The sequence below is a fragment of the Sminthopsis crassicaudata genome, chromosome 1 (genome assembly GCF_048593235.1).
Source record: "Sminthopsis crassicaudata isolate SCR6 chromosome 1, ASM4859323v1, whole genome shotgun sequence".
NCBI lineage: Eukaryota > Metazoa > Chordata > Mammalia > Dasyuromorphia > Dasyuridae > Sminthopsis > Sminthopsis crassicaudata.
The window spans coordinates 385,607,769-385,621,152 of record NC_133617.1 but is presented as its reverse complement, the minus strand read 5'-3'; the positions used below and the strand labels follow the sequence as shown (position 1 = coordinate 385,621,152).

Sequence of the window (13,384 nt, the reverse complement as noted above, 5' to 3'; positions counted from 1 at the left end):
TGTGATATTATTCAGTCACATTTGACCCTTTGTGAAAGAAAACCCAATTGGATTTTCTTGGCAAGGATGTTGGAGTGTTAGTCATTTGTTTATTCAGCTCATTTTATAGATGGGGAACAGAAGTTAACAGGGTTAAGTGATTTTCCAAGAATCACAAAGCAAGTAGCTGGGTCTTGATTTGAACTCATAAAGGTGAGTCTTCCTGACTCCAGATCTGGCATTCTATATATTGCATTACCCAACTGCCCTCCATGTTGTGTTCTGGAAGCCAAAAACAAACTGATGAAAGCATGGGCTGAATGAAGAAAAACAATGATCAGGATCAGGGAAGTCCCACTTTGCCCTGGATTGATCAGATCACATCCAGAGGATTCTTTTTCTTTCTCCCCCCTATTCTGGTTGCCAGATTTTAGGAAGGGTGTTGTCAAGATGGAGAGCCTATACAAGAGGACAATTAGCATGAGAGGGTGAGGGACCTCAAGATTGAACCATTTGATGATCAATTAATGGAACTTAAAACTTAAAATGTTTAACTTTGAGAAGAAAAGACTAAGTTTCAAAGTGTGGTGACATCTTTAATTCCTCCCTCTCTCCTACAGCCAATCAGATGCCAATTTTTCCTGATTCCATTGCATTTCTCATATATCAATAACTGGGGCCTCCATTGCCTCTTACTTGTACTAGTTAGCAGCAATTTCCAAACTTTATTTTTATCCTTTGGAATCTGTCTTCAACTTGGCTGCCAAAGTGAGATTCTGAGCACATCGATCACTATCATCTCTCAAGAGGCTCCTCTGTCTTACTATTGCCCCAGTTTAAAATACAAATGACTAATGCCAATTTAGAGAAATTCTTCACACAGATTACTCTCCCAGGTAATTCTATTTTCCATCAGAACCTTTATTTGGTATGGACTCAAAGAATAGTAAGCGTCACCAGGGATCAGCTGATTTCCTAGTAGATCTCACCCCATGCAAACTGATTCAGTTATTAATAATCAGCATCTTCTATGCTCTCTCCTGGGCCTCTCCCCTCTGACTGGAGGCTGAAACAGTAACATTCCTCTGGAACCTTTTCTTTATAGAAGCTCTGATTTCACTGAATTTGTCAATTAACAATCCATTTTCCATTAGCATCTCAGCTTGATTTTGTCCTACTGTCCAGATATCCCTGGCTAGTCTCCCAAGCCCATCTTCACTTATCCTATTTTTCTGCTTCTCTTTGTGCATTCTGTTGTAGATGGCAAGTTCCTTAAGGACAGGAGCTTTTAGTCTTTGTTTTCCTTATAACTTCATCACTCAGCACAATGTACCAGGTACATAGTAGGCAATCTGTAAGTATTTATTGAATTGAATTGCAGTTTTTAGTCCTTTATAATCTAGTTCCAGTCTACCTTCACAAGCTTTTTACATATTGGTTCTCCTAATACAATCTCTGTTCCAGTCAAACTTGCCTAACTGATCGTGATATGTGACAATTCATTCTTCTGCTCTATGCCTTATTCTGGAATGTGCTCCTCCCTTTTGCCTCTTTAGAATGTCTTGTTTCCCTCAAAACTCAACTCAAGAGGAGCTTATGAAAAGTAGAATGGGCTATCTTGGAATGAATGTTTGTGTTATAGTGGGGATTCTTTTTTGGATTAGAGTTGGATCTCCTCAGATCCCTGACATTCCATATTTGTTTCTCTTGTAATCTTGGAATAGTTTTTCTCTTCTAATCAACAAGATTATTGAATGATAGTAATCATCCCCTCCCATATTTATACCATACTATTCTCTTTAATTGTCATTTATTGTAGATGATACAATCAATTAAAAATGATTGTTGGAAACCTCTCTGTACTAAGTGCTTCTGGGAGACATTAAAATATTTTTTTCCTTAATGAGTTACAACCTAGATGAAGTGGGACAGCATAAATATAGATTATATGAGAAATGGAGATATGACAAAGATGTGGATATAAATGTAGATAGGTATAGATGAAAATTTTCCATATAATTTGTATAGAGAGATACACAGAGTTGTACTCATGTAAAATAAATGGTAAGAGGCAACAGAGAACAACAGCTTCAAAAGGAATTAATTTGAGTCCTGGATTTCCCACTTATGAGCAGTATGATCTTGCTTTCTCCTTCTAAGTTGTTTTATCCTTCTAAGTCCTAATTGTTCCGTCAATGAAAAGCCTAATGGGCTTTAATGTCCCTTCCAGTCTCAAATTTTATGAAATATTGCCACTAGGTTATAACCATCTTTGCCCAGACTAACTCACGAACCCTGAATTTCTATCTTCCTAGGTAAAAAAGGGAATCCCCTTTAGATCCCTAAATCTTAGATTTGCAAGCTATTTTACAAACATAGATTTAGATATGGAAGTGGACCATCAAGCCCAACTGCCTCATTTTACAAATGGGGAAACTGATAAAGATTAAGTGGCTTGGCTAGGGTCACACAGCAAGTGGCTAAATGGGAATTTGTATCTAGGGTGGATCTCTAAAATCACCTACTTATTAATATCTACCTGAGACTTTTCTTTATAAATCTCTTCAAAAAGTGAGTTTGCAGTCTTTGCTTGAATACCTCTTTGGGAATGACCTTCTGCCTCTTTGAGACAGGCTATCCTACTTTGGAGATCTTACATTGGGGCAGCTAGGTAGCTAAGTAAATAAAGTGCCAGGCCTGGAGTCAGGATGACTCATCTTCCTGAATTCAAATGTGATCTCAGACACTTACAAGGTCTGGGCAAGGTACTTGCCACTGGTTGCCTTAATTTCTTGTATCTATAAAATGAACTGGGGAAGGAAAGGACAAATCAATTCAGTATCTTTGTCAAGAAAACGCCAAATTGGCTTGTGAAGAATTGGACACAATTGAAAAATGACTCTATGACAATAACAAAATGTTAGAAAGTTCCTCCTTCCATAGAACACAAATTGACCCTCTGCAATCTGCACCTATTCCTTATGTTTTCTTTCTTTGGATGTCAAATAGGGAAAGTCCAATCTCTTCTTTACACAACTGCCCTTGAAATATTTGTAGGCAACTGTAATTTTTCCCCTAAGTCTTCTTTGAGTTCATCACTCCTGGTTCCTTCAACTGATCCTCTTGTGGAATGATCTCAAGGCCTTTCTCCATTCTGTTAACACTCTTCTGGGTATTGGACACATAATTAGTTTCACCTTACTAGTGCTCAGAACTGAACATAATATTCTAGATATGTTTTGACATTCCACATTTCCTGATGCTGGATGCTGTGCCTCTTTCCCTTCTTTAAGTAATGTCTCATTTTGGACTCCCATTTACCTTTCAAAGCAGAATTAAAATCACAAATTCTTTAAAGTGAGAGAAGTAAGAGAAATCACTTTGAGCCCAGTTCTTGGGGAAATAGAATTTGCATTAAGTTTGGAAGAATGAGGGGCAGCTAGGTGGCGCAGTGGATAGAGCACCAACCTTGAATTCAGGAGGACCTGAGTTCAAATCTGGTCTCAGGCACTTAACACTTCCTAGCTGTGTGACCCTGGGCAAGTCACTTAACCTCAGCCTCAGGGGGAAAAAAAAAAACGAACTGAAAATTATGAACAGATTAGGGATTTTTTGGGACACCTGTGAATGACAACAAATTCCTTTGCTCTTTCTTGTGTATGTTTTGGTCCATATAGAAAAGCCAACAATTTACAGATACAGGTGCCAACATGAGAATGAGACAACAATGTTGACACACCATCTATCCTCAAGTTGATATTTCTATGTACAATGTGCAAACTACACTTGACATAGTACCTTGTACTTAGGAAATCCTTCATAAATACACTTCAATTGAATGAAAACTTTTTTTTTTTTTAAAGTACTTCTGAGACATTCAGGCATCAAAATCTTGGTCTGATAAGTTAAGTAGAGAAAAAAATTGATGAAGTTTTTGTCTTGAGTGAGTCTTTCTAAAATTGTTTTTATTTGAAATCAAAACCCACATCAGATAGTTTTTAATATTCCTGAACTTACGATATAGTGACCCATCTGCAGATTATCATGCCTATCTGCAAATGAACCAGTTTCATTATTTAAATTGTAGATGTGTCTTTTGAATTCAATTTAAAAGCCTTTGCCAAACTGTCAAATCTTTGAATATCATGATAAATATATCTATATAAATATAACCAATATATCTAAAATTTTACATTTTCTGAATCAGCATTTAGTCTTATTTAACTGCTACATGATCTGAATGGATATATAATTTAAATGTTTTAGATGGATTTCTTAAATTTGCAATTTTGCACATGGAAATTAAAAGATCCTTCCATTATTATATATATATCTGCTCTTGACAGTGGGAATCCACTATTTAACATTTTAGTCCTAAAAGAAATAAAGTATCTATCTCTAGGAAATTTAAAGCCAGCTGCTAAATCCATCTGCTACGAACAGTCTTGCCGTTATTTATTGCATTATCAACAGCTGCTGTGTCATAACTGTCAGTTTGGAACAAATGTACACTTGGTCCTTGTCTAAAAATATTCTGTTTTATTCACTGAACCAACCAAGTTATTCTACAGATGTCTTCAGAGAAGAGAGAATCCTCCAAAGCCTGGCATTAATGGCCACAAGGCATGGAGAGCAGGTGGAGCTCTCAGTGGGTAATTGAGTGACAAACGAAGTACCTTGTTTTCATAGTACTAAGCAACTGATAACTGTATTTGTATATCTACTTAAATAGCTGATGCCCATGTCTTGGGGGAGCAGTGCGTACCCAGTTGATAGAACACTGGCTATATATATTCAGGAAGACCAGGGCTTGACCATGCATGGTTCAGCCTTTTAATCATTATAGGACAAGTTATTTAACCTCTCTCAGCCTCAGTTTCCTTATATGTAAAAGAGGTGCAACAAAAGCACTCTCTATGGAAAGTTATTGAGAGGACTAAATGAGAACATGGGTAAAGCCTTTGAAATCCTTAAAGCAGGGTGAGTGAAAGAGCACAGTAGATAGAACACCGCTAATCAGGAGGATGAGTCAAATTTGGCCTCAGATGCTTACTGGCTATACTTACTGGGCAAGTCACTTAATTAACATGGATTGCCTCAAAAAAATAATAAATAATTGTAATAATAAAAATGTCTTTGTTTTGTCTTTCTAGGAGGTGCGCCTCGTCTCGAATCTGTTGGAGAAGATGATGAGCTGACAGTAGAAAATGGTGATCCCAATGTGGAGATATTGGAGAAGTTATCACGAAGTGCCCGGAAACATTCCCTTCCACAGCAGCTTGACTCTGTTGGGGCAAGACAGGTCAGTCTGCTTCTCCTGCTCCCTTGACCTCCAGGACTGTAACTCAGTCCCCTGATCAGGGGAAGGAAAGATGTTAATCCCTCTTAATTCTTCTGCATTTACCTGCTAGGGGTTGCCTTTTATCATTTCCATAGAGCAGGGACTCTTTTATGTTTTGAAGAGAACAGGCTCTTTGTACTATTAATTGTATTTCATGCAGCAGAGATAAAAATAATGGATGACATAAGATCTATATGATCGGATGCAAAGTGAAGTAAACTGAGTCAAGAAAACGGTATACAAATGATTACAATAATGCAAATGGAAAGAACATGACATAGTAAAATATCAAAAGAAAATATGCCAAAAGGCAGCTAGGTGACACAGTGGATAGAGCATCAGTCCTGAAGTCAGGAGGACCCGAGTTCAAATCTGGTTTTCAATATATCTTATCAGTTGTGCTGATATTTTCCTCTCTTAAAAATATTCTTTGTGTTACGGTTTTCTAGGAGAGAGAAGAGAGAGATACATGAGACAATAATGGTGACGTAAGGAACAGAAAATATTGACTTTTTTAAAGCTAATTAGTAAGATGCAGTTGTACTTTGACATTCAGGATTCTCCACTTCATCTCTCCAATCCACGACATCATAGAATACGCCTTGCTGGCTCTAGTACATTCCTTGGTTGTTAGCAACTCTGGAATGGCTTTCCTGTCCACCTTCTGATTACTGAGTACTATTCAGCCTTTTAAGCCCATTGAAAAGTTGCCTCCTCCAGGAAGTTTTCTCTGATCTTTCTACAAGGCAGAAACCTACTTCTTCTAGGACAGTTCATTTGCTTGCTCTTCTCTAATGTTCTTATGTATCACTTTGCACCCCAATTATTTATCTGTGTATCATGGGGCAGCTAGGTGATCCAGCAGATAGGGTGCCAGGCTTGATGGTGAGAAGACTCATCTTTGTAAATTCAATTCTGGCCTCAGACACTTATTAGCTGGGTGATTCTGGCAAGTCACTTCATTCCTTGGTCCCAATTTCCTCATCTATAAAATGAGCTGACAAACCATTCCAGTATCTGGCAAGAAAATTCCAAAAGGTGTCACAGAGAGATAGACTGAACAACAAAAATGTGTGATATCCTTTTCCTAGAACAGGAGCCCAAGAAGGGCAGACTGTACCTTCCCTAATGTTCACTTCAATTCCAGTGCCTAGCACAGTATTCTACATATAAGCACTTAATAAATTCTTGTTGAATTGAATTGAATTAAAATGCCTTGCTTTTTTGAGGCATTAGAGGTAACAGAACGATAAGGTAGAAGGGATAGAGTCTCAGGTCAGGCTGGAAGGCATTCAGCAGTGCTATTTTCCAACAGGTCTTTGTCTCAGAAGAAGGGTTCCTATTTGGAACCCAATTTCTTGATTTGCCTTCCTATGAGGTATCTTGTATCTGAAAACTAAATTTGAGACAGCAGAGTCTCACAGTAATATTTCACAGTGGTTTTTAAGTTGTGGTCAATTTGCCTATCATTTATTTACTTCAGCCATCCAAACACTAGCATAATCTCTTTGGATGTGTGAGACTGTTTTATAAGAATATTATGGAAGAGAGGAAGTTTCAAATAATGTGTGTATAGTACTTTGAAAACTTTAAAGCACTATGTAAAAGTCAGTGATAGTGGTGGTAAAAATGGGTAGTAGAAGGGGAAACATATTAAGTCATTTCAACATCAAATAGCATTTTTGTGTGTAATCTCTGATGAAATATCACCCCAATAAGAGAGCCACTGTTCACAGAGAAGCAAAAAGGAGAAGAGTGACTTAAATATCCTCCATTATAGAAGTTGTTCATCTGGAATCCACCATCTCCCAAGAAAGTTGTAGACATATCTCAAGGAGTCCATGAAATTGGTTGGGAAAAAAATAACATATCTCTTTATTTTGACTAATGTATAATTGAAATTTAGCATTGTCTGCAACTAGGAACAGAAATAATAAACATGATGCACAGAAAGAGATCATAAATTTCACTGAGACAAAAAATGTTAAGAACCTAATGGATCTAGGCAACAGATATTTATCCATTACTCTGTGCTTAAGGTCTGAGGACACCAGTACAAGCAAGAAGAAAGATAGTCCCTGTCCTCAAGGAATTTGTATTTTATTAATTTAATATTTTATTTTTTCTAAGTGCATGTAAAAAAGAATTTTTAATGTTTTTTTAAAAAGTTTTTGACTTCCAAATTCTCTCCCTCATAAGACATCATGAAGCAGTGAAGGGAAAAGCAAATTGAAAAAAGGCTTAAAAAGAGACCCAGCTAAACAACATAATCTCAAGGGCATTAAAAAAGGAAACCAAAAGGAGGATATCAAATAGATGAAAGGTGGAAAAGAACTGCAAAGATTTAAAAAAAAATACTTGTCACCAAAAGTGATATAAATCCATCAGATCTAAATTCTTACAATCAAAATCCTAAATATTCTGCTTAAGGAAGCAGAAATGCATCAAAAAACCAAAAACAAAGATAATCAGCTATTCTAGACCAAGAAGACTGCAAGAAGAGGTATAATAGAGACAATATTATTGAAGGTGTAAAAGGACTAATTTCTCAATATAGCTGAAGGAGCAGAAAATACTAGTTTCATGGGAGGAAAAGCCCAGATGTTATTACGAGAAAAAAAGGTAACTGAGAAAACAACGTCCCATATGTATATTTTCCCATAGATGTAAAAATTTTTATGAGAATAATCTACTTTCAGATTAAGAGAATACAAGATGGGAAAAATAAGGAAGCAGCCAGGTTTTAGCAAACTTCTGTGTGCTTTAAAGTACATCATTATTATGAGACAATTGACTGAAAGATTAAAAAAATGAATATAACAATCCACAACACTTACTTTTAGCTAATATTTGTGGCAGCTACATGGTACAATGCATAGAGGGATGGACCTGAAGTCGAGAAGTCTTGGGATCCTGACTTGGGTATTTATCTTTGAGATTTTGAATAAGACATTTAACCTCTCTGTTCCTCAATTTCTTTTTCTGTAAAATGGAGACATTCAGTAGGTACAAAAGTTGTTGTGAAGTTCAATGAGATGAGACACAAAGTATTTTGCAAGCCTTAAAGTGCTATAAAAATGCCAACTTTTTATTGTTGCTGTTGGTTATAAAATGGCAGTTGGTTTCTTTTATTCCAAATTCTACCTTAAAGATTCCCTACAACAAATTGTTTCCTATGTACATGTCAAAAGTATATACAATTCTTCAAAAGCTAAACAATACAGAAACATTGTTTTGTTCCTTTGATTGTTAGGCATAAAATAAGGCATAAAACAGGGAGAGAGACATCAAGATCCTAATCCACCATCATGGAAGTCATTTGGGAGATAATTCACATGGAAGATTCTCTTCAAATGGGGAGGTGTTCCTGATGGTCCTTTTTTAGAGAGGGCATTGTGCTGATGCTTCAGGCACTGAAACTTTGCAGGCATACCTCCTATGTGACATAATCACTCAAAAGGAGTGATGTAAAGGATGCCATCAAAGAAATGTGCAATTGATGAAGAAAATAGGCCAGTCACATTAAAATCAAGGAATAATATCAATATTTCACTTTAGTTCCACTGATCTATCAGCAGTGTCAAAAAATGCAAGGGAAGTTTCTAGTATGTTGGGTGGAATCTCCATTTGAGAGGAAATGTTGGAGAGTCCCAGAAGATCAACAGGCATTGATGTGTTATTATATCAAGGTCAGTATTGGAGAGGGAAGCGATTGACTATAGTAGAACAAAGTCATTTGTCAATTCAAGACAAGAATAATCAACTCTATCCTAGATAGTCTTACAAAAGGCATACTCATCCATCCATCCCTTGCCACCACCACCTCCTCCTCTCTCACTGTCTTCCCCTTGTCTCTCTCCCCCTCTCCTTTCCCCCCTCCCCTTCTTTCTTTCTTTCTCTCCTCCCTGTCCTCTCACTATCTCTCCCTCCTCCCCATCTGTCTCTCTTTGTCTCTTTGTCTCTCTGTCTCTCTGTCTCTCTTTGTGTGTGTGTCTGTCTCTCTCTCTCTCTCTCTCTCTCTCTCTCTCTCTCTCTCTCTCTCTCTCTCTCACACACACACACACACACACACACACACACACACACACACACACACACACACTTTTTCCTGAGTTAAAGTCCAAGAGCCTAACATCACAAATTGCAAAAGGGGTATTATTTTAAGTAAGGCAGAACTCAAGAAATGTCACTGCCAAAAATCTCATTTCTGCCTTGGTAGGAAGAAAAACAAAATTTAAGGCGACAAGGAATGTTCTGTGATCTCAGAATTCTCATATTAAATGAGAAGTGGCTTTTATTTTATTTTTTGCTTATGCTGGCATAAATGCAACTTCTGGGAAAAAGCTATAAATCATCAAGTTATATGTACTATGTTATAAGACTTAAACTTTATGAAGAATAGCAGAGAACTAAACTGTATACATACTTTGAGATACAACTACCTAACTTCTTATTTATGTTGTAAATACCACATACTGCTCTCTGCCCATATTCTGTGGTTGACCTACTGAAAAAAGAGGAGGTCAGAATTTCAGTGGTACTATGTGAGAAGTAGAGAATATGGTGGGTATATATAGGAAAATATTTTCTTTTCTCTAGATGGATTAGAGATACAGCTATAGCAGAGTCCAGTAGGGTTTTTATATAGCATGACTTCTCTGGGTGTATATGTGGTTTGTGCTTTTATATGAAACAAGGGTTGTGTGGTTAAATGTGAGTGTGTGTGTAGTGGGCGATAAGATCTTTAAATGCTGATACTTTCTAACTATGGCTTTGACTTCCGCCTGGACCTGGGGGCTATGTGGGATGTTTGCCAAATGAGAACCAGATCATTCATGGTCATCCTGTATCCCAAAGGTCTTCAGGTTTGTAGACCCTGGGCTCCAATCCAAGAGGGGAGGAGTAGGCTCCTGTGACATTCTGCATATAGGACAGGAAAGCACAACATGCAAATGGAGTTTCCAAAAATAAATTACATGTGGACGACATATGCTGAAGATGGTAATCAATTGCAGCCAAAGTGATCCAAAACAGCTTACTAGGCTCTTTTCTTCTAGTGATGTGAATGGGAATATAAGTGTGAAAGTGTTCATTGTATCCATCATGCTGGGATTAAAAACCTGGGTAATAAACTTCTTCGAGATTTGCAAGATCTATGATTTTATTGTTATGGAGATGCCCTGCACTACATATTGCAGACCCTTGATGAATTGGCAGACTATCCCCAAGAGTTGCTGTGGCTCAAAAATTCGTCACCCTGTGACCATACTGGCAATAAGTTCCTCCAATCTTGACTAGGCTATTATCCTGACAAAGATTGTATAATTCATCTCTGGGCCCTTGCTGAAAGCTTCCCAGCTTGACATAGGACTTTCCAGAGCTTGCCCAAGCCTTTGGTTTAACCATGGATGTACAGCACAATGAGGTATCAGAGGAAAACTTTAATGGAAAGATAAGACACTTTAGAAGCAAGATAAATAAATGAATTTCTGACTGTTGTCCAATATGTTTCTATTTAGGAATACCACATTGTGAAGAAATCAACTCGGTCCTTGAGCACTGCTCAGGTGGAATCCCCTTGGAGGCTAGCTCAGCCCTCCATTATCTCCAATATCGTGTTGATGAAAGGACAAGGCAAGGTAAGGGTTTTTTCAAGGGTGATTTTATTTTTCTGAGGCAATTTATTCAACCTTTGGCTATTTTTTTTATTTAAAAGAAAGACTAAGAAACAGTATTTAAAATGTGACTTTTTTGCAGTTCTAAGTATATCCTCTGCATATTCTTTTCTCTGAACTCAGGCTAGAATGGATTATCAACATCTCTTTTCCTTTCCTTTTTTTGCCTCCCATCCCTTCAGAGGTAAATGGCACCTGATTCAGGATGTAACATTGGGTGACAGAATGGAATGTACATTTCAAAATTTCTTGTGGTCTTCAGAAAGACAGGGCCTATCACCTTAGAATAAATCCCCATTAAATCTTTGCAGTGAGCTTAATGATTTTCCATTATTAGGGAATAAATTATCAGGGCTCTTTAAATGCTTCATTCTTAATGTGAAGTGGAAAAGAATAAAATACAATAATAAAAGTAGTTATAGTACCACAGCACCAATGATATGATGTTTTCCTATTCCTCAGAACCATTTTATGCCTCTAAAGGTAACATCCCAGCCATTTAGAAAGAAACCTGGTCACAGAAAACAACTGGAAAAGAAAATCCTAGTCATATTTTGTCTCCAAGTAATTAGGATATTATATTTGCTGAACTTGGGAACCATGATCAAGTTAGCCGTGGTCTCTGGAAAGTGAAGTTGGTATGTTGTTGTCCTCATCTTGACTGAAATGATCATTTCTATGATTTATTTTTGATTCACAGATTCTTTAGGATTCAATTTTTTTATCTCTAGTTTATTTTAATGATTTTTTAAAACAATTATCCACTGTAATTTTTATAGTGTTATAGTCAATAAAAGATCTCTGTTTCCTTTGGTTTTAGGGCCTTGGCTTCAGTATTGTGGGAGGTCAGGATTCAGCTAGGGGCCGAATGGGAATTTTTGTCAAGACAATTTTCCCAAATGGAGCTGCTGCTGCAGATGGAAGACTCAAAGAAGGTGAGAGACCATCTCCTGAAATAGAATTTTAAAAAGGCTTTGACTCAATGTGACTCTAAGTCTGCCATGAAAAGGGAAGATGAATCTGTTTCATATGAAATCCCTTCTTATTTTCTTATCCAGTGGATAAAGACCAAGAAATTTATTTTACTAGAAATGCAGTCACTTTTTTTTTAGTGTAGGAGCTCTTTTGTGGTTGAAATTAATTGAGACAGTTTTAAATAATGCATTAGAAATTATGAATATTATTCATAGATGATCTATGTGTCTTTCTTTGAGTCTGGATTAAGACTATATCCCTTCATTTTATAAAGTCAAAATTAGCACCAAATGTTGGGATTTTTTAAAAATAGCAGTTAGTATTAACTCAATCGCTAATTTTCATGAACAGATTTCCTTTTCTATAATATTAAATCAGTATTTTCCAAGCTGTTTCAGAAATGTTATGAATAGTTTTAAAACTGGCTTCAAATGCCATTTAAGTATTGCTACATTGAATTAGCTGGTTCTTGTCAGTAAAGAGACTTCTCCCAAGTAGGAATGAGTGGTAGAAATCTGTGTTTCAACAGGAACAGGCTTATTGCTTCCAGGACAAATGATTATTTATTTATCTCTCTTAAAGGAAGGATTAACTCCCTAGCAGAGCTTTATGTCTTTAGTTTCAGAACAATGTGAAACTGTCACAGAGCATTTCTATAGTGGATTGCAAGCTTTCAGTTCGTGTGCTTGAAGATCATCTTGCTTATCAGGGAAAGGTAAAATGAGCCTAAAATCAGCCTTTTGCTAGAAGGATCAATAATCCAGAGTAGTTTGGGTTGCCAGATCTTCTTAAAGACTGCCAACATTTCTCATATTGCATTCTATTCTTAGTACATGTGTGATTTTGGGCAAGTCATTTTACTTTCCTGGGACTCACTGCCCTCACTTGTAGGATAAAGGGGCTGAACTATATGATTACTAAGCTTCCATCTAGCTCTGGATGTACATATGACCTAAAAGGGCAAAGACAGAATAGGAACAGATACGTATGAATTTATATGTTTGCATTTTCTACAAGTTTCTCAAAAAGAACCACATAATATGTTCATATAAAACAATTTAGGACAATGGTGTGCTCCTGTGTTAAGATGATGTAAGCTAGGGTTTTGTCCAAAAGCCCACAGATTTAGAAACCATCATAGCCTTTAGACTCCTTCAGGTTAGTTCCTAGTTAAAAAGAATAATTAGTTAAATAAGAAAATGCTGTGGCTGTGCATTAAGTGAATTCTCTCCAATCTGCAACCTTGTTCGGTTTCTTGGAGGTAGTTTCCCCAGCAAGGGCCAGGTAATTTTCTTGGAACTTTCCCCACAAATGGTCTTGTAGCCCAAGAATAATGGCCTATCAGAATATTCTTAATTATGGCTATTAGAGTATATGAAGCAAATCCTTCATCACTGAAAATACTTTCCATTTT

The 13,384-nt window shown here is 36.8% G+C and overlaps 1 protein-coding gene across 15 annotated transcripts in view; it reads left to right on the top strand.

The window, feature by feature from the left end:
• PDZD2 (PDZ domain containing 2) overlaps positions 1-13,384 on the top strand; it is a 499,259-nt gene that overhangs the window by 418,408 nt on the left and 67,467 nt on the right. For all 15 annotated transcript variants that reach the window (XM_074279475.1, XM_074279477.1, XM_074279472.1 and 12 more), the window contains 3 exons: positions 5,133-5,281; positions 10,840-10,959; positions 11,816-11,930. In XM_074279475.1, coding sequence (XP_074135576.1) covers positions 5,133-5,281; positions 10,840-10,959; positions 11,816-11,930 — 384 coding nt within the window. The remainder of the gene's footprint in view (positions 1-5,132; positions 5,282-10,839; positions 10,960-11,815; positions 11,931-13,384) is intronic.